Source organism: Manacus candei, unplaced genomic scaffold (genome assembly GCF_025592945.1).
Source record: "Manacus candei isolate 608988 ecotype Guabito, Panama unplaced genomic scaffold, ASM2559294v1 h1tg000008l, whole genome shotgun sequence".
NCBI classification, from domain to species: domain Eukaryota; kingdom Metazoa; phylum Chordata; class Aves; order Passeriformes; family Pipridae; genus Manacus; species Manacus candei.
In genome coordinates this window covers 11,560,176-11,582,441 of record NW_026138056.1, presented here as the reverse complement: position 1 = coordinate 11,582,441, position 22,266 = coordinate 11,560,176, and the positions used below count along the sequence as shown (strand labels likewise).

The 22,266-nt window shown below is 39.8% G+C and overlaps 1 protein-coding gene across 8 annotated transcripts in view; it reads left to right on the top strand.

The window, feature by feature from the left end:
• ZNF521 (zinc finger protein 521) overlaps nt 1–19,766 on the top strand; it is a 230,235-nt gene extending 210,469 nt beyond the window's left edge. For all 8 annotated transcript variants that reach the window (XM_051774703.1, XM_051774754.1, XM_051774707.1 and 5 more), the window contains one exon: nt 18,938–19,766. In XM_051774703.1, coding sequence (XP_051630663.1) covers nt 18,938–18,967 — 30 coding nt within the window. In that variant the 3' untranslated portion in view covers nt 18,968–19,766. The remainder of the gene's footprint in view (nt 1–18,937) is intronic.
• The last annotated feature ends 2,500 nt before the right edge of the window (nt 19,767–22,266 follow it).

The following is a 22,266-nucleotide window of genomic DNA, read 5'->3' as shown; positions in this document are numbered from 1 at the left end:
TTTTGTAAAATATAAGTATCTATTAAAAAAAAAAATAACCCATACTTTGAATCTGTTCTCCATATTGACTTATATGGTCCACATTAAATAGATTTTGCAGAATCAGGTAATATAGTACAGTTTGTAATCTTTATGACTGCAAAGACTGTGTCATGCAAAAATATTAAATAAAGTTTGTTGTCTCCAGTCTGAAAGCAGCATGAAACCACGGCAATCAGAAGATAAGTGCCACGAATCCTTTGTCTTTTTAAGTGTTGACTCTGAAACATATCAGTGATGTTACATGTCAACATTAAAATTATAATTTCTGATTTTTTTAGCAAATAGAACAGCGAGGTGTGTGAGGTTTCAGCCTAAAGAAACAAAACAAAAGTTGCTGCAGAAAGAAAAAGGCACAGAAAGGCAGAAGAAGAAGAGAACAAAAGGCAAAGGAGTAGAAGAAAAGAAGAAAGGAGATTATAGGACAAAGAAAGAAACAAGATAGAAATAATAGTACTTGGGAAGGCAAACATTTTTTCTTCTGAGTGATGCTGATAATAATGATAAGGCACTTGTAAAAATAAATCATGATAATAATAAGGGGAATTTCTGTTATTACATGAAGGCCAATTTCTATCCTCAGTCCTTATGGAAACCTCAGTGAAAATGAGGGAATCCTGTCATAGATTCAGGGCAGGGAAAGCAGCAAATGTATTCCCTGACCCACAGATAATCATTAGAAATGGAATTCTGCCCTTTGCAGAAAATGAGGTTTTATCATCTGTGCCCTGAACGTTTCAGCCTACACCTTGCCATTAGTCAGATCAGTTGGCACATACACCTGGACTAAGCAGAAGAAATAAGCACTCTGTTTGCCTATGAATAATTTCCCTGGTACATCAGTTCAGTTCTCCTAATTGTCCACCCATTAATTTCTTGCTAATGTAGTTGATATCGATGACTGGTTTTCTGTGCTAAACAGGAAGCACCACTTCTTCATTCTAGGATGCATTCCTTCCTACAACTGCCCTGCTGTTAGCTACCAGTAGCTGCCATTATATTATCTTTCATCTGGCCCAGAGCTGACAACAGATGGCCATCTCTGGGACTGCCATCAGTGTGACTTTATGAAGCATCCAGCTATGGTGTATTGAGGAGCTTCATGGCCAGTTCTGCAAATCTGCTTCCCTTCCCCCTACCCCACTGCTGGCCCCCCTCACTCCATCCCTGTGACTAAGCTCCTCATTCCTTGCTCCACTTTCCAGTGGTCCCATCATTTCCCAACAAGTGATGGCACACCATTATCACTGCAAGTTTAAGGTTCAAGGTCTGCCCCCTCTTCCCTCCACAATACTGGTGCAATGTTGCCATGGCTCACATATACCCCAGCGTCCTCACCCCTCCGTCTTTTCAGTGCACTAAAAGCATAGGTAGAGGGGCTTGGTAGCAGCAAACCTGCCACCTCTGAAGATCTGTGGTTCAAACCCTACTTTGTTGCACCACAGAGCATCTCCTCAAGCTCCAGAGATTTTTTTTTTTATGTTCCGAAGACATGCTGCCAAACCAACATTGAGTATATTAAGTGTGAAGGAAGCTAAAATATCGATTAGGGACCTAAAGTGGAGAAAATTGTAAAATTCACAAGCATACTGATTCCATTGACATGTTAGATCATTTGGAAAAGCTCTTTCAACTGTGTGGCTGCTGTGCATTTTGGAGAAAGATATATTGTCTGCTCTTGACAGAGTTTTCTAAAGCAAGGTACCTCCAGAGCCAAACCCATATTTTATGAGAAATTCACATTTGTGTCCTTTATTGTGATATTTGCAGCAAGTCTACAGCCAGTGAGAGTCTCTGCCCTCAAGCTATAAAGGAGTAAGGCTCCATTGTTGAAGAGAGAGCAACTGTCTGTGTGAAAGGCTGAGATGTGGTAGGCAAGATGAATAGTGCTTAAAAGCAGTGCTTGCCGTGCTGTCATTTAGAACAGAAACACTGAGGATTTAAACGAAAGTGAAAGGCATGGTAAATGAATCCTTTAAAATTGGTCAAATTTTCAGCTGCCTAAAGTAACAAGTTTTCTCCATTGATAGGTTCATTGAGTAGGAGGAAAGTTGGGAGGGGATGAATTCCCCTAAGGAGGAGGTGCAGATAGTTTGGGAAAACAAGGTGTGGTCAGTGATTCATAAAGAGACACTCCAGTAAACAGCAATCTTGGCTCAAGAGTGGTAGCTTTTCTACTCTTTTTTTCCCCCCTTTTTTCTTTTTCTTTTTTTTCTTTTTTTTTATTTTTTTTGCTTGGGCCACTCCATTACAAACATTAGACAAAAAGACTCAGATGCAGATGGCTACATATCTCGAACTGTTCGTTACAAAACCCAAACCAGGAGGAACAGCTTTTAGGTTAAGCTTTTCTCCATGTTATTGTGGTTGGTTTCCCCATGCTTTTATCAAACAGAGATCAAAAAAGAGTGGGTTTTTGCAGGCTCTTGTGTTGTTTTTTTTCATTGAGATTCCTTTGTGTTCAAAGCTGAAATTGAGTGTCCTCCACCCTGTTAACAAAGGAAGAGAGAAAGAGATGACTCAGTTCTCATGAACCAATACTGCTGAGTTACACAAATATCTACGTGCAGCTTTAGTTGTTTATCTGTGTTGTTATAGTCTCATTTTGCAGCAGATTTGCTAGACACATGCATGGATCATGAGTGTGTAAATTTGCTCGGGGATACCCTGTGTCAGTGAATACTCTGCTTCGCACCCATACTTCCTGTGTGTAGATATGAGCTATGTAAGATAAAGAACCTGGGATATTGTTAAATATTAGTGGTGCATTTTGCTTTGCTTTGCATTTGTAAAGGTGAAAGGTGATTGTGCAGGAAAATGGAACAGTATATTTGCTGTGAGACAGGCACTAAGAACTCACTCCCATGCTCAGTTATAATTCATGACTGTACTGGTGGGAAGCCCTTATCCCTCTGTGGAGTTAATGCATCTCTACTGTAGCCTGCTGAGAGCACCCTGTGTCCCCTCCCACCATCTGTGCATTCACTTTCCTGCTTTCTCTCTCCCTCTTTACTGTGAGATCTCTTGGTGTTAAGACTGTCAGACTACTACTGCCTGGTAAAGGTGGCTTTATGATGTGTATTAATGTTGAATTGTCATTTAAGGGTGAGGAGGTAGGTAAAGGATATGTTACCATTTGTTTTAAGCTCTTGTTAGAAAATGCTGGGAAGCAAATAGAAAGGTAGATTTGTTGCTTCAAACAGCGAGCAGCTTTGAACAATATAGAGAAATTACCACAATTTAGGGTAAGAGCTACTGATGGCAAATACATCTTTCTTCCCAATCTGGGCATTTTTTGCTGTTTCTTGATACAGTGGATCTCTGTTTCTCTGTGTCAGGATCTGAACCAAAAGCACTGAAAATTGAATAATATTTATTTACCCATCAGCTGAATTTTATTTTCTCCAAGTTGATCTCCTCTTTTAGCTGAAAAGCTCTCTTGCAGGCTGCAACTTAATTGCTTCTTTGCTAACTTAGACTTGAAATTCATGTGACCAAGTAGTATAAGCAAGTACAATCTTAACTAAACAGGTAGTGTGCGAAGATTTGTTATTATTATTATTGCTGTAAGGCACTGTCAGAAGACTGGTGAGACTGTCTAGCTTTGAAAGAACTGAACTCAGTTCACAGAGATTTAGATGATGCTTTATCAACCTGGCACTTTACCACAATATTAAACTCAGAATATGGTTAAAAGACCATGTACTTGACTGTCACAGCAATATTAATTTTCAGTGTTTCACTGGATGTAATCTCATGTAGTCTATTGTTTGTATTCCTTTAAAACTTATAAATCAAATCCAGACCTGGAAAATACTAGTGTATGAACTTAACAGATGTGCTGCCATAAGGGACCTGCTAGGTTATAAACTGCAGAAATTATCTTTTTCTATTTCAGATTCCTAGCTTATTCCAGGGAGATTTAGGAACCACAGAAGTAAGGTGGAAGGTCATGCATTAGGACAGTAGCACCCACCCAGCACTTGACGTTGGGTGTAATTGTCAGGAAATCCACCTCTAATCATTTTATTATTCGGTCATATCATCTGCCGAAGCTCCTGAGCAAAAGTAGGGCAAGAATGACTTCAGTAGCTCTGTGTCCAGGTTTTCTTAGGTGAAAGATCACTTTGAGATGACACAGCTGAGTAGTCAGGCTGAAATCCTAGTTGGTATTTTATTAATTTTGCACCAAGATAAATCTTGAAATTCTGACAAACTCCATGACAGGTGAAATTCCTTCTTGCAGAATCTGCTCAGCAAGAGGCTGCTCATTTCGTTCTGTTCGGAGGCAGGCAACAGGAGGGCAGCTTTATAATCAGCCCTCAAAGGAGCCCCGGCCGCCCCAGAGCCTTGGACTGATTGAATAACTCCTGGGCCTCTTCCCCTAGGCCTCCATCAGCAGGGGTCCTGTGGAAAGCAATCTCCCGCAGACTGGCACTGAAGTGAGCTTTAAACTACTATTTTCTGCTCTCCAGAGGAGCCTGGAGTACTAAAAGATAGATGGACTGCAGATATTTTATGAGAAACTGTCAGAAGAAGAGCAGAGTAAATGTTTTTTTTCCTCCTTCGAGTCACACGCTACATCACTGTAGAATTTTTCCCAGAATCTTTTACACTGAAAGTTTGCAATTAATTGGTTGCTAACCTTAATTTCCCCCCTCCCTCTTATTTTCTTTTTTTCCCCTTCTCTCTTCTTCTTCTCTTTCTTTTTTTTTTCCCTTAAATATTCACTCAGAGGCCCTTTGCTTAACCACAGTTGCAGAAAATCAGTACCATTTGCACTGAAATATTTATAATGACAGAATGAAAAATTGGATTCATTTTCTGGCCTGTAGCCGAACAGTCTGCAACTTTGCACAGCATTGTTTAGCATCTCTCATTCCTTCCTTTCATTGGGGTCGTTTTCAGACACGCATGCACGCGCTGCCCATGCTTCAGAGGAATGTTTAGCAAAACACAGAGCCATTTTTAATCTCAGCCTTGAGAAAACAACTTGTCTCTAACCTTGCCACCATTTGTGGGGGGAAGCAAAGGGGGAGGTCCCCGAGAAGAGTGTAGAATTCCTTTTACAGGAGAGATTATAGAGGATGACATGCAGTAATCTGTCCTCTACAGCAAAGCAGTGTACAGCTGGAATTCAGCAAGTTGCTTCGACGCGTTGCAGGGGAGGCAGGGTGGACTTAGTACTGGGCTGGAGGATCTCTCTAGTAAACCCTGTTCTGCCACCAGTTCCCTCAGTGGCCTTGGGAAACTCATTTCCCACAAAGGAAGAGGTTGTCAAAAGCTCCTTTTTGTGCCTGAACAGAGACTGTGCCTATAAAAATGCCCTGTGCTTTTTTGCACCTCCAGAAAACAGAAGATGCTGGAACTGTACATATTTACTTCCCTTGAAGCAATGGTGTGAAGGTGAAGTGGTTGATGTTTGCAAAGAGCTTTGAAAATGAAAGTGCAGATCCTCAGGCTCCAATTTGCATCCCCTGCCAGTATAAAAGGTACCTTAGTCAGACAGCCAAGGATTCCCTCAGTACGCAGCAAATCCTGTTTATTTTGCAAGCTGGTTCTGTATCACTCCCTTTTGGTCCTCACAGGCATGTCTCAGACTCTGATGAATTCCAGGGATTTTTAATTGGTATAACAATCCCATGGGGCTATTATGAGCTGGCATAAATTCGGGCAGTCTTAGGAATGCTTTAACGTGCACTGAGGACTATGGTAGCCCACAATTTGAATATTTAGGCCACATGGATTTACGATAACATACAGTGATTGTATAGGAATTAGTCTGACAATGTACACAATCTAGCAGAGAATTGTAAATCTCTGCAGATGTTGGACCCTTGTGCAGAACTTAATAGAGAAATATATCTGTGAAAAGAGGTATTTCAAAAACCCTTAGAAATTATTCTCTGGTGAGTTTGCAGATTGTCTTGACAATTGCATTCGTTTCTGGAAAAGCAAACCCTGTGGCCAAAATCTTAATTCCTAATGCCTAAAAAGAGGTACCTTGAGACCATGCTGGGTCCCCCAAGAAATTGGTTTGGGTGCAGGGGTCAGATTCTGCTACGTGTTGAGAATCTCCTGGAAATGCAGGTGACAGAAATTGCCTATCAAGGTCCAAAAACGTCATGTTGATAACTTCACCCATATCAAATTTATGAGATAGCTCTATTGCTGACAGCAGATTTTTGCATACAGTACTAAATTTTGATCTCTCTACTCCACATCACTCATTTGAGCACAAACTTTTTATTTATTTGCTTTCTTTTGTTAGAGCTTCAAAATGCTGGCTCCCTCTCAATGCTCTTAGGAGCACAGCCTGAGCAGGTGTGCCTAGAAGCAGTAGGAAGGGACAGACATCTGCTGTAGGCATCAGTAAACTCAGTTAACACTGCTTAGCATTCCGTGGTTTGTGAGCAACACATACTTTTTATCATTCAAAAGTTTCTTACAAACTTGCAGATTTGTCTTTTAACCATGTTCCCCAAGATACTTTGACAGGTCAGCCTGAAGTGATGAGTGTTCTGACACAAACTGCATTGTGTCTTAGAATTTTGCCTGCAGTAGTTTTAATGTAGTATTGCTTTGATTTGAAAAGGAACTTTGTACAAAGGGGGGTGGTTTAGAATATAACAAAAAAAGAAATCCAATATTGTGCTGCATGTATTACGAGATTTTCTGCTTAGCCCTTCTTATTGCTTTCTGGTTTTCTTTTTTTTTTTTTTCCATGTATTTAAATGGGGAACAGTACAGTTTTTGTAATTTTTAATAGTTACTTAGAAGAAAAACTAATAGAGATGAGAAAGAATGTGAGCTTTAATTGCAAATATTAAATACATTTTTCAACTGACATTTTGCAAGCAGACTGCCCTGACTATTTTATGGCATTTTAAGGGAAGTCATAGCCCCAGAGCAGGCTCTTTCAAATCCAGAAGTATTTCATTGGTTGAGCTGACCAGGACACAAATATACAGGTGTGTAAAATGCCTTAAGATGTAGAAAAGATTTGTGGTGACAATAGACTACAGACCACAGTGAGGTGACAGTACAGATGTAATGGGATGGTGCAGAATTGTTACTGAGCAATGGGATGGTGCAGAATTGTTACTGAGCATCAGGGACCATAAGAGCAGCCCCCAAAGAAAGGTTACATCTCACTGTTGAAAACAGTACCTTTCTGGGAAAGCTGTTTTCTCTGTGGGCCTGAACTGTTGCGTGGGGTTTATTTTTCTGTTTGGAGTGCCAGTCTGTTTACTAAAGTTATTAGTTTATAAATTTTGCCATGCTAAAGTAACTGTGAGAGCTTTAAATTAGAATAAGTGCCACTTCTGTGTGGCAGGTTCCTTTGAGGGCTGATTAGAAAGCAGGCCTCCTGTTGCCTGTCCCTTTATGCATGGCACTATTGCTGTGGGTACTTGTTTATAGCTTACCTTTGAATTTATATAAGTGTGCACTGTGGTATGATGAATTGCCCTCCAATAGCAAAGATTCTGCCTTTTTTTTTTTCTGGGTTCAAACTAATACTTTATTTTAAAGAGTTCTTTTAATTAGGTGAGTTTTATTGTAATGAATTAAAATTAACTTGGAGCAGCAAATTATATAAGACTGTGAGGGTTATAGATTAGCCTCACCATAGCTACAGCACATCTTTTTGTAAAGGAATTAAAGTTCTCTGTTTCAGACACCTTGGCACTAAACATAGACAGCAAATGAGTGTAAGTGTTGTCTCCAGTTATTTTCCCCGTAAATGTGGTTCTTTTCTCTCAATTCGAAGATTGCCACACTAAAAGCAGTCCTAATGGGCAACGAGGGGTGAAAGCAGTAGCTGCAGGCGGCTGGATCCCCTCACAGGAGGTAGCCAAGGAGACAGGAGTACCACAGCATCACAAGCCAAAGCCAGAAGTGAGGGGTGGGGGCATTTCTTCTACTGTCAGTACGGGGTCAAGGCAGGATCTAATGACATGTCTCACTTGCAACGTGTCACTGGCCAGCTGTCTGACAGGAAATGGAATGACCAGCCTCAAAGAATGACATTTGGTAGGAGAATACTTCTACACTCACAGGAAGGAAGGAAAAAAAGCATAAGAGAGTGCTTCTTTGTGGTGTACTTCTTGTTTGAAGGAGGAGTATTAGATTGTAGGAGTTGGACTTCACTGTCTTCCCCCTTTTATAAGTTCTGTAAAAAGGAGAAAGTGAGAGTAAAATTCTTCCCATTAAACTGTGGTCACATTTCACACTTCTTTTACATGAATGCCAATGATGGGGGGAAAAAAACCGAACAAAACAAAACAAATAGAAGACAATAGAGAATCCGGACTTCTCAATTTTACAACCAACAACCACAATGACAAACATGAAATTTTATTGTCCTACTATGACATAGTAAATGCTCCAGATTTATTGATTTACAGTGTGTGTCCTCACAAAATTTAGATAAGGGCTACTTTACCCTTCCTTATAAAGGGCAAAGTAACATTCTGGTCTGTCTAGAAATCACCTTTAAAACATGGAGTTTCTTGGACTGAAAAGGGGGGAACTCACATGAGGTTGCTCTAAGAACAAAATGTTTCAACATAGGGTTCTCAACTGTCTTAACTAATCACCAGCTATGAAGGGATAAAATAGTCCTTAGTTTCTTTTCCAACAAGTACATTTGTAATTCACACACACACACCCCCCCAACCTGCCACATAAGCACTGTCCCAGTTCCTGCTATTCCTTGTTTAAAGAGCTGTAGGAAAAAGGACTGTAAGATGTCCAAGATGGGCTGGCTCAGTAACCAGTTGCGAAGGATGTCAGAGAGCAAAGTCCATGGGGACCTCTGCTTATCAGCTCAGAAATCCTTGGCTGTTATTATCAAATCTGCTCAATCTGACTTTCCTTGCAGACTGTCTTGAAGGAAAAAGATGCACCAACGTGCAACAGAGTTTGGAGCATTTAGAAGAGGAGGAGAGCTAGCAGAACACCATAGCTTTTCCTTTTCTTTCCTACACATTCTAAAATTGATATACCATGGACGAGGGGACATGTTTTCACTTGCATTCCTGATTTCAGGATCCAAAATAGGCTTCAGTCCACTCCTGCATTCTCTGAACTGGGTGTATGTATGCTTAGTGGCTGGATAACTTCCAAATATGATTTCCACATACGAAAGGCAGGTTTGGTGATTTAAAAACAGGGCTGTTTAAGGGTTTGCTTTTAGCTGAGTGAAAATGGTGTTAGTCGCTGTGAGTTAATCTCAGGCTGATCCATAACCTCCCGTGTGCTGAGTGCTGTTGTACAAGGCCCCACGCACCAGCTGGCAGTGTGCAGGGAATCCAGATTCCAGGCTGTCCCCATGTCACCTGCAAAGCACAATACCCAGTGTTATGTCAGGAGGTAGGAAGGTGAACTCAGCAATCGATACAAGTGTGGGATGTGTCTGTCTGTATAATAGGAGTGCAGACAAGTTACAGCACTTTTCTTTCAGGCTGTATCAGGAAACTTGTAATTTCACTTGTAATTTTGTTCAAAGGGATTCTTGTGCATGCACCTGTGGAAAACTGGAAAAGTATCATTGTTTTAAAGGTTGCCCTTTGCATATAAATCACAGCTCTGTGTGCTTCCCCATTTTAATTGGGTGACCTTTTGATTCCTATGGACAGGAGCTTAAATTCTGGATCTGCCACTTGGTTAAAGATTTGAAATCAATTCATGATCTAGCAGTTACTCTGCTTTAAAGCAAAAAACCAGAATGGAAATTTGAGAAGAAATTTCACTTGGAAGGTTCTTTTCAGAAGTCAGAGAAAACTTCATTGCAGACCAAATAGATGTATATAAAATCCAGATTCATTTGTCAGTTTAATCCCTGAAAAGCATCAGGATTCAGTGAGTATGAGAGAAAGAGGAAGAGCAAGAAACGTGTAATGTTTCCAACAGGACATTTCTGTGCAATTATCAATTTAAGCTTCTATTATTTGTCACTAATTACTGCACTGAGCTGTTAAATATTTAGTAGTAGTTTCTTTAATTGGGTTTGACCTATAAATGAATCTGTGCATAGTGTCGCTCCAGTTCCAGCAGCCAGTTTCTTACTTCCAGCTAGGCAAATTTGTATTCACATAAGATGAACACATATTGTCAGACAAAGGGTTTTGTTTTTGTTGTTTAGGTTTGTTACCTCTCTCCCCCCCACTGACTTCTTTAAGATATCTAAAATCAGAGCACAAAGTAGGAGTGCTGACTGTGAACTTAAAATGGGAGGTCGGTCAAACTTAAACTTGTTTACAGATGTCATAGTTTAGAAAGCACCAGCATAAATTAAACATAAAAAAGAAAAAAGAAATAAAGCAGAGCAACTACTAGCCCATGAACACATGTGTCTTGTAAAACACTGACTTAATCCCTGAATATCTTACTAGGCAGTATTGCCTATCGAGACTTGTTGTCCCCTGTTACTCTGTTGTACGATAGCTGCAGATAAATCTGGATTTTTTCAGCTTTGGGTTCTGCTTGCTCTTTGCCTGGCTGTCTGAAAGGATGAACAGAGTTCTTGCTGTGGCCTCTGCAGAGGGTGTGCAAGAATTGATGAGTATATAAGCAATATTCACTTTGTTTTAAATCCAGAAGGCCCCGCTCTATTCTTACTTGTTCCTATCTTGAAACTCCCTTGATTTCAGAGGATTTTCTCTTAATTTATACCAGGGTAATCATAACCATATTCTAAAGTAATAAGACTTTTGATATATTTCTCAGAAGTGCCTCCTTTTGCCTTTTTTGTTTAAGCTTTTATTCCCACTTAATGAACAATTTTCTTATTGGGGAAGGATGCCTGTGTATTAATTTCAAACATTTGCAGTATCACAAAAGCCTTGTTTTTTCTACAAACAACACTTAGGCCTCAATCCTGATTAGCAGTACAGCCCCTTTGCTGCATGAATGAACAGGAAGGTTTCCCAATTTTGATGAACTGCTGTGAACATGTGCTAACCATTGCCCTCTCTCCCCATCACCATCATCTTATCGTTTATGGGGGTAATACACACACCTTGCCTGTGCAGCCAGGCTCATCTTGCCTGAAACAGAAGGCATCATTATAAGTTTCACTGCATCTCAATGAACAACAAACAGGGTAAGGGAGGCTTATGGGAGGTTATTGCCTGGCACCATGGGTTAAAACAGCCTTCGAGCTACTCTGATTTCTGTCAGAGGCTTAACAGGGAGCCCCCTGCCAACGCTCATAATGAGAAAGGTGCAAGGATGGTGAACAGATATCAGTGTTTGTGTCTGTTCTCTTCCGGTGACAATGGTGAAAAGTCTTATTTGCTGTACCCAGGAATATATGTCATTCTTTTCCATACAACAAGTCTGTGATATATGTACTTACATATTGTAATGAATCCAAAAGGAATCATTGACATTTTACTACTGACTTACTGGAAGTCTCAGAAGAAAAATAGGTATCATGGGGTTGGGTTTGGTTTAGGTTTGGTTTTAATTTTCATTGTGCGTCCCTGAGAACATGCTATCCAGTTTGAGATTGGTTTTATGGGTAGGTTTTCTCTGGTCCTGCTGGAAATGCTTGAGTAGAAGAACCATAACACTGAGAGTTTTACATAAATATGATAAAGAGCAAAATCTGATTAGCAGTCATGCCACTTCAGAGACATTAATCTAATATCAAATCACACAGCTTAGGTGAACTAATTTATATGAATAACTGCAATTCATGTAGAATAACTGCAATTCACTGTAGGTTTTCCTAAATTATTGTTGTCAACAGTGGTCAGTCATGTCCTAAGATGACCATTTAATTGGCCATCATGTCTGAGAACAGACCTGATTCTCAAAAGCTGGTAAACATCAACTCACCACACATAAATGGTATTTATGGGAACACAGATTCTCTTGGGATTCATCCCCTTCCTTGTTGTGGAAATAGCTCTGGTTTAGTTCAGATCAAATCCATATTTCCTTGGGAATCTGAACTTTCAGAGGCTGTATTTTTGTTAGGTCTATGCTGCTGATCAAACTTGGCCAGGATGAAACTCCATGCCTACTTTAGTGTGTTTATAAATTCATTGGTATTCCTCCTGCTCTGCCAGCTGCACTACAGTACTGGAGATGCTGCTGGAAGGGACATTTTGTCTGGAATTTTTCCTGTTTTCTCCAGAGCCTCAAAGTCTCTATTAGGCTTCCTACTTTTCACCTATGAAAAACTATTAGACATCATCTCTTTTCCAGTTCCCTTACTAACTCACCATTTGACCATTGAAATCTGAATATATATTCAAGTCAGAAGCATTGTAATTCCTGGGATGAAACACATCAGAAACACTTGTTAGTTCCAGACACTTCAGATAAAGCAATTAAAGTTAATTTTTTGTGGTTAGTGTTTTATGAAAGGCAGGGAGGGACCTGGGAGGGAAAATAATCTGTAGTCTCAGCATTTGTTGGTAAACATCAGCTGAAGTTGCTCTTTTTGTATTTCACCTATGTGAAAAATACAGAAATGTACTCTGTCAGTACAATTAAGGGTTTTCGAATCATAGAACAGACCTGGATATGTCCCTGCAGTTAATTCAGTCAGTGGAGGTGGACTATGGAAGTCATTACCCTTAGTATGGGAACCCAAATCCCACCTATTACTACATTTTTACCTATATAGCAACTGAGCCTTAGAAGCCATTGTAACAGAATCTTCTTAATTGCTTGCAGCAACAGTGGAGTCAGGGCCATAATGTTTTGGGGCATTGAAAGTAAGTTTACTGCTTTCAGATGCTTTGAAATGGCCCAGATATTCCACTGAAACCAGCTCCTGACTATGCAGATTTGGTTTTTTGTGTGATTTGGGGTTGGCTGAGCCTCTTCCTCTCCTGGGATGAACATCAGGAAAAAAAATACTAACCCTGAGGTCTGTGAAGCTGTGAAATAGTCTCCCAAGAGAAGCATTGGAAGCTCTAATTAAAATTGGACTGGGCAAAACACTTGAAATTACACTATAGGCAATAATCCAACACTGGCAAGATGGGTGGAGAAAATGCCCTAATGGGTCTTTTCTGTCCTTAAATTCTATGAATTCTTGTTCTTCTCCTTTATTATGCTATTTCACCTTTTTCTTTAACGGTGACATAGTGTCATCTAGAAAGTATTATAGTATTGTGCACTGAGTGAGATGATGTTAAATGTCAAAAGAAAATGCAACAGTTTCTCCGCAGGTTCACAGTGATTATATGGAGACAGGAAAAAGAAACTGACTGTAAGCAAGTGATCTGTAAGACAGTGAAAAATGCATTGAATGCCTGCAATATACATGTTTATCATTTTGACATTGCATTTCATATTTTTTTTTTATAAAGAATATCCACATTCCACCAAATCTAACACAGGTGTGGGAAAGTCATTTACTCTAACTGTGTACATCACTCAGATTTCTGGAGACATTTTCTGTCCCAGTGTTTCACATATCCCCAAAGACCTAGACTAAATAATATATTTTTACATTTTAATTTATAATGTGTATTTAATCTTAGTGTCTTACAAATCTAAGTACCTCATCGATTTAGTCCTGGGTATAATCATATTACAGTTTACCAAGAAAGAATTCTTCCACAATATAATGGGGGCTTGACAAAAAACTCTGTGTTGCAATACCGAAGCAGCACAAATATGAAGAAACAGTGTAAAAATAACCTTTTCAGAGATTTTTTCATATAGTTTAGTCTGAATAAGTTTCAGTTATTTCTTTTGGGTATTACCACTTAATACTCCTTTTCCCTCCTGCCTTGCCCTTCCACGTGGTATAGCATTTCAGCAGTGTCCAATACAGAGCTTTCTGCGTGAGAGGTCATGACAACCAGCTAAGTAACAAAGCATCGGACCGAAGTTCTGGAAACCATGTTGATACTGTGCAACTGCTAGGTTTTGTAAGGCTTGTCTTTCCACAAGCCTTTCTTTCTTCCCTTTCAGTTCTGGAAAACCCAGCATCCTCTTCTTAACTGCAGACAGTTTGAAAAGTGTTGTACAGGGTAAGAAGCTGGAATAAAAAGAAGGGAAGAGAAGCAGAAAATCTTGATTAGAAAGTATAATTTAATAGAACATGTATTGAACCAAATGTATTGATTAATGTGGTAGATATAGTACTTATATTGATTCAAACTAGAGATTTAGTACTAAAAGCTGTAAGCCAAAAAGCTGTTGCAGATTGCTACAAAAGTCAGTTTAATGCTGTCCTTGAGAATGCCTTCACAAAGAAATTCTTCTAATGTTTGAGGAGTAGGTAGAATGCGGTATATGTCAGTTTGATCCCGGAGGGTTTTATTTTGTACTCTAATAGCTGTTACGAGCCTACATTATATCCAAGGAGTAATTTTCCTTAGGGGTGCCCAGCTCGCTTTGTGTCAATATTCTAGCATTTTAAGTCACGTACAGTATATGCTTCTGGGAACAGTGCAGGAGCCAGCCAGACTCATAATGGTCTGCATTCATTAATAAAGGCAGAAGCTTCTGTCCCTCCATTGCCCACTACAGGGATGCCTCCCTGGTCTTCAGGGACCCGTACAGACACATTTAAAGAAAGCTTTATTTTGAGTGGGCAGGAGATGAAATGCAGGACTTGCAGGCATTTCCTAAGTCAGCTATATGCCCGAGCACAGGGGTGACCTTAATGGGTCAAAGAAGAATGCAGGTCAAAAGACTTATTATCCAGCCTGTTGGAAACCAATTGCTTTTGTGTAAAAAAAAATAAATTGTAGCGCTTAAAGGTTGATAGTAATGCAGAGTTCTGTTTTACAACCTGGAACTGTATTGCAGTGCAGTGGGGTGCATTTTTATTTTTTTTAATGCAAAAAAAATACAAGACAGTCTGTAACATACACAGATAAAGGAATCCAGATAAGTGATAACATGTAGGGTACCATAATTACTTAATCAGTGATGATTGATTACTCATGTTTGTGTTCTTGAACTAAGGAAAAAATAACATGCTGCTGTGGTACTGTTACCATCTGTTGAAATAATGCATCTACATTTCATCTCTGTATTTCTTCACATGTACCCTCTTTGCACTGTTTGTCAGGTACAGCCATCTCTTGTTTCATCTGGTCATAAAAAACAGAAGTCCCATTTAAATTGAGTGCAACCGCAGTTCACATTAAGGATTCTAATGGGCTAGTGAGTCTGTGGCTATCTGTAGGTATTTTTTAGTTTGTTAATTTTGATGCTGTGGGTGGGAACTTTTTGCTAGCTATTCCCTCTCATGTTCCCTCTGAAACACAAAGGCATGCACCAAACAGCAAGTAATATTACCTCTTTTGTCTCAAGCGTTTCTGCAAAGAAACCTCTTCGTATTTGTTTGCCAAGGAGATTCTTCCACACCATATATCCTGAAATCTTTGCATGTTTTTAACTCCTCAGCACTAACAACGGGGATATGCCAAAGCATTTTCATCCAGAAAAGTCGTGGCATGTGATTTTATAGGAGGTCACATAACGGTTGGGATTTTGGATTCAGCTAACAAAAATAATTATATCTAGGAACAGGGAAAATGCACTTTAAGAGTTTATTTTGCTTTTGAAATATACTGAATTCAGGTTTTCCCAGGTAATATACCTGCTTTCCAGTTAACACAGAAACAGAGAAATTGGAATGTAGGAGTTTTCCTGGTTCAGTTTGTGTCTATGCCAGTAACAAATGCAATGACACACAGACCTCCTGCTTCACTGCTCCTCCATTTTGTGCATACAAAGCTTGCATTTGTGTTTGCAAACTAGTTTCTCCTCGTGAGATCCCAGCCCTTGGAAATGGGAACACAGCTGTTGCTGAAGTCCAGGAAGGATTATATTAAGAAAAAATATTTTCCCCTTTCCATGGCTAAGCAGGAAATTGACATTTTTGCTTTGTAGGGAGACTACCACATAATTAAACAGATGTGCTTATGTGCAATCAAATTTGGGGGAGGCAAAGAAAGGGGAGCATATGATATCTCCTGTACTTCATTAAATGACTTCTCTTTGGCAAGTGGATGCACTAATTGCTCCAAACTCGGGCAAACTAGTCGAAGTTGCTGGAGGAGGCGTGTTCCAAGCTTGTCTAGTGTGTCTTTAGTGAAGGGCAGCGCGCTCTCCGAGCCGCACAGGGGATGTCAGCTGTGATATTGTGCTCTCCCTGGGTGTACCGCACTCCTGTGTCCCTGCCGCGTCCCTGCCGGCGGGAGCTCCAAATTCTGCTTTCCCCGCCTGCCTGCACTCTCGCTGCCGGAGAGGCGGGGAGCTCGCTGCACACAAGGCAAAGAGACTATCAGAGTCGAGATCTGCTGTGTGGATAATAGAGGAGAATTTTTGCCCTAAATTTTTAAACACAACACCCCTCATAAAAACAACAGCAGTTCATAACTGGGATTAATGTTTGCAATTTTCAGACACTTAGACATGGGGTCTCCAATAGATGGTTTTTGGTGGAGTGGAATATGGTTCCCTGTGGAATTACAAAATTTTTCTCCTTTTCTTATCTGTCTCCTCCCATCTTTCACCTGCTTGTCTTATCCATGTTACACTCCTGAAGCCCTTCCACTTTGTATTTTTTTGCCACTTAGCCAAATAGGTATTTCTCCCCAGACCCTCAGGTTTTGGGAACCTTAATTACTTTGGAAACTGCATTTTGTTTTGACTGTTTACAACAAGTATTTTTGAGGCCTAAACTCTTCAAAGCATTTCCTCATGTTAATATCCTGCCCTGTCTCATTCTTCTCAGCAATGTTTGGGTTTTTTTTTCCTATTATTTCTTCATTATCTCTAGAGAATCTCATTTTGCACCAGGGCACGGGAGTCAGGGACACTGAGAGCAGGGGCAAGTCAGTTCCTTACTTTGTGTTTTATTTTGTCTCCTTCATATTTGGACCTTGTCATATTTCATATTTGGACCTTTTAATTTTTTAATCAAAAATGTCATTGCAGCAAGAGTTACAGCTGCAATTCTGAAACACTTTTTGACTGCTTCATAGGCAACTGTTCATGCAGCCTCATACTGATTATGCATTTTTCACTTAGTGAAGAGAAATAAAAAATGGGCATGACTGACGTGCTTGTTCTCAGTAGACTAGAAACAAAAGACCCTCCCAAATATCTGTCTACAATGTAACAATTGGTATATGACTTCACCTGCTCAGAAGCAGAGAAAAAAATCAGAATTCAGGCTACCACCCCATATTTAACTTGTCCTGTTGTTTCTAGGTACTGCAGGGTCTCCAATAAGCCTGTGGTGTTATGCTGTAAGTGCTGCAATAAATGGACACAACAGGATGACAAAAGGGCTGACTGTCAGGCTTAAATCTTAATTTCCTTGCTTTTGCGGTTTAAAGTCAGAGCCCATTACCTGTGACCAGCCAACATTTTTGGCTGCAGCTGTTGTTACTGCTTTACAGCATTTTGAAATGATTTTATGGGAAGGATGAGAAGCTAGATGAAATCAAGTGGCAGAGTGTATTTTTTTAACACTCTCTGGCCTTGGACAGTCTGGAATTCCTGCCATCAGCATTAAATCATTTTGTATTCACATCTGGAAATTGCATCTTTGAGTGTCACTGGGTCATTTTCCTTTAATCTTGAGAATGGCACTACATTAAAAATTCCTCAGTCTTACTGTAAGGTCCTTTCCTTGCCAAATGTCCCATGAACTATTATTTGTGTGCGTGCACAGTTTAGGGAGAGAAAAGGAGGAAGAGAGAGAGAACTCTCAGTCTGGTCTGCAGTCACGCTGTATTTCACATTCGTTTCACCGAGGCAGTTTTCGTGTGCCCTTTCATGGGTGGCTCTGGAGGTTATGGTTCAGTAGATGTTCACTTTGTTGTAAATGATGACTGTCTTGTGGGAACAGGTTCATCTTGAAGTGCGTTAGTCCAAAGAGGTTTAAAGACAGATTAACTTAATAAAGCAGAGTGAAGGGTCTGGATGGTCTGGGAGGAAATCATGGGATGTGACACTCCTGCCCTCTGGGTCACTGGCCCAAATCTGGCCCGATTACTAAGGGGAAAATTCATCACTAATCAGTGGCTGCTATGTTGTCTGAGAAGTAGCATTCACAGACATTTTCTAGTTTTCTATGGATCCTGTGTATGTTTTAGAAAACTTAACATGTATTGGTTTGGTTCCTTGCTCTTACCTCGATGCCTGTGAAGAATCTGAGCCAGTACAGGCAGCAAAATAGCATCTTACTAAAAGTGGTCAACTCAATTTGAGCAGTGGTAGAAAAGAAGGTGAAACTTGTGTTTGCTGCTTGATTTGATAATTACTTGTATGGGTAAGGAGAATTTCAGACTCCAAAGGCCATGCTGACCTCACCTCACATAAGGCTCTGCCTTCACTTGAGGAAAAATACCTGTGTTTTTTGGTGACTGAAGGGCAGGCTGTGGCAACCCCTCCTGTTTTCTCATCAGTCTCTGAGCTCTCTGCTAGGCACAGAATGACTCTTACCAGAATATATTGTGCCATACTGTGTAGGGGGAAATAGGTTTTAATGAAATAATGCATTTGAAGCGGTGCCACAGTCTAGGAAGCACAGGCCAGTTAGCAAAGGTCTTTTATGACAAATGCACTTCTCATTTTTGTAATGCATAAACCATGAGCTGTATGTAAGCAGACACCAGAACCACTGACCTGGTTTGCAGTTTCACTGGGGCAGGTCAGCCCAGACCCTACCTGGAGAGAGTGTGTTGCCCTTCTTGTGGCACACAGAAAGAATACTGGTGTGAAACACCTGCAGAAAACTGCTCTGCTCCATAATGACGCTGCCTCTGGATAGTATAAACAAGGAAGGGTCGAACATACTCATTTTGCAAGATATGTTGGAAGAATTGTTTTTGCATCCTTCTTTCACACAGAAATGCGTGTCCTGTGACTAAGCTGTTTCTTTTGTTTTTTGTTACAGAATCATACGATGACCCAGCACAGCAGTTAGTGCAAGGCCCGTCTCTTCCACAGAATTCTTTGTGGCACAAAAAGGGAACACATTTTACTCTTTGCACGAAACTTTCATTGTTAATGTATATTATTCAGAATCATTGTATTGTACCATAAAACTTGTATTATCGAAACTGTTGGATGTTCATGTGTTTGAACTTTTGAGCACCGGATAGACTTCCTGTATATAAAGTGTTGCACATGTATTATGTTGTCTGATACTAAAATGGTCTTATAAAGACAAGTGGACTTGGGCCCTATTCAAGAAAGATACAAATAATAATAATACTGTGTGAGGGGGAAAAAATAGCTTAAGAAAAAACGTCATTTTCAAGGAGGAGGGAGAGGGTAATAGCTATGTTCCATTACAGCTCCGTTTGACCTCTCTTTCTTTTAAACTTCAGTCTAGAAATCTCTCTTTTGGTATACAAACGGATGAATCTAAGACTATTTTTTATTGCTGAAGATTCTTGCAAAAAATATGAAGAGACTCTTTCTCACAGAGCAGGAACCCACAGTTGAATAAGGCCCGTATATATATTTGTAAGCCTTGCGATATGACAGATAGCATTACCATATATGCAATAGTTGTTATGTAGTTTGTCAAAGAATTTTTTTTCCTGGATACCATTTGAAGCTTTGAGTGTTCAAGACTTTCCTTGATGATTTCACATGGCCAAATTCTTGAATCAGTTGAACTAACCTGTATGTTACTGTTATTAATGTTTACTCTGCGGTCTGAACCTGGAGATTACTGGAATTGTTTTCCAAAAGGAAATAAATTCAATTTACCATTATGTGTGAGTGTGCTTTGTGTCTTGTCTTTTTCCTTGGAAAGTAGCATTAATACTGCTGCTCTATTACTTAAAGGACCACCAAGATCTGGAATTCCATTGTATCAGAATCTGTACATTGCTCAGTAGAAATAGGTTGCTTTTCTCAAAGGTAGGCATTTAAATAAATGCAATGGGACAAACAGATCTGCTGACCCACTGCAAAGCAATGTGTGCTTGAGGATAATGTTGACTGTTTTGTGGTTTTATTTGTTTCTTCTATTTGGCTATCTCAACAATTTCATACTTGTACACTTGACATGTTGGTTGCCAGAGGAGTCACCACACATCTTCTGTGTATAATTATCAGTGTATTTCATTGTGATATTATTTAATGAGTTGAGTCTAGTACTGATGACACCACAGAGCCACCACAGTCCTGCCAGTAGTGCTGTTAACGTGACATCCCTCACCCTCTGACATGGGTAGCAGAATTGGAGGTGGTGCACACTGCAACATGATGCTCACTAGTACCATGGCCCTGGGGAAGCTGTCACAAGACCTCACAGCTTCACTCAGGTCTGAATTGGCTGCTGACTCCCTGCAGTTTCAAAGAGAAGAAGGGGATAAAAGCTCTCCTTGCCTACCTCTGTCCCCCACTATTCCAGCTTACCTACAAAAGAGAACCAAAAAAACATTCTCCAGTTATTTTACTATCTTATCCTATTGCTGGAATTGGTGGTTTTATCCCATGGAAACCAGCTGAAATACTGCTCTTTAAGAGCTGCACATCACAACAAGTACAAATGGCTGGAGCTGCTTGCCTAGTGCTGTCAGGGTGTATATAAAGTGTGATTTCCAGTTTGCTGAATGTCACAATTTGACTTACAGATGGAGGATGGAGACACAAGAAGTAGGGTCAGAAAGTTTCTGGTTACCAGATATTCCAAGAAAAAATATGTCATGTTTAGAACTCCAGCTTTGAAAATATTGTGCAGATTTTGCTAAATAGAAGAAAGAAATTCCTGGGTTTTATATGAATATCTCATTTGTGCTGACAAAAGGATAAATGCAGACATGAATACACAAGGCTTGTAAAATGCCAGTTCTATTTATAAGTCAGAAACCATTCCCATTCTTATTCTCATTAATATATTACTCATCTCAGCCAAATTGAATGTGATGATATGTTCTTTATTTTTGACAGATACCTTAAAGGATATAAGACATTTCAGCCTTCATGTGTGAAAGTGTGACATATTGGTTAAGACTGAAAATAACATGTTTCTAGTAGAGTTCAAGTATATAAGAAATATTACACCCTACTGTTTTTGTAAATGCCAGAGTGCCACTGAGCTGAGACAGATGGTAGCTGGGAAAGATGCAATCTTATAATCAAAAGCTAAAATATGTCAAAAATATGTTAGCAAGCAAAACATAGCCTATTACTAGCGTCTCATGTCATGACAGCTTGCAAAACATGCAAAGATGTTGAATTTCTAGATATGTAAATAAAGGAACAGTAAACAGAGCAACAGCGAATGAGATGAAGGCTTTATGCATCAATTGTCCCTTCAGGTCAGCACAGGGGAATAGAGGAGTCTTGTGGCCACAGGCAGCCCCAGGTGGTTTCTGAGAGCTGGCTGCTAGTATCAAGTGCTGGAATCCTCTTACCTTTTCCAAAGTAACAGGTTTCTCAGTGATACCTAAATAGCTGTTTAAATAGATTATGGACGATATCCGAACTTCCCAATGAGAACTGAGTATCGCTTGGGGAATTACCACAGCATTTAGAAAAATCAACAGGAGGGGCAGATCATCTTGCCTGCTGGAAGAAGAGACACAGCTCTGTGTGTGTGTGTGTGTGTGTGTGTGTGTGTGTGTGTGTGTGTGTGTGTATGTGTGCATTTCATGATGTACCTTTCTCTGCCTTGGGTCAGCAAAAGCTGAGAGAAACCCCTCCTCATGCCCTTAACCTAATGTATAAGGATAAATCTGTTCAAGGGTTGTGTGGATAGATTGATGGACAAGGTATCCTTTTACCTCTGAGACTGCCTTTATTCCCAAGATTTCAAGTGGACATGAGTTTTACTCTAAGTGATAGTTTAATAAAACAATTAGTCCTTCTGCTTGTTTGCCCAAGTTGTGCTTAGGAAATGTCAGAGACCTAAAGCAGATATAAATATGGGATTTATATTGCAGAAGTGAAGCAATCTACCCAGACAATATGTTAGCACTGGATTTACAAGGAAATGCACTGATTCTTTATCTGAACAAAAGATGATCCAGGAATAAACATGTATTAAGATTTTATGAGATTCAACTACCCAAAACCAGAATTTCTACTATCAGACACATATTCATAGCTGATTACCTACCTATAAGTTAGACTTTCCAATCCATTTTAGGTGGTTCAGTTCACATGGAGATCCCTGATTTAGGAGTCAGTTTACAAACCCCTTGAAGAATATTTCAAAAACTCTTCTTAGGACACATTAATAGTTATACCTTCCTTCTTGATAGC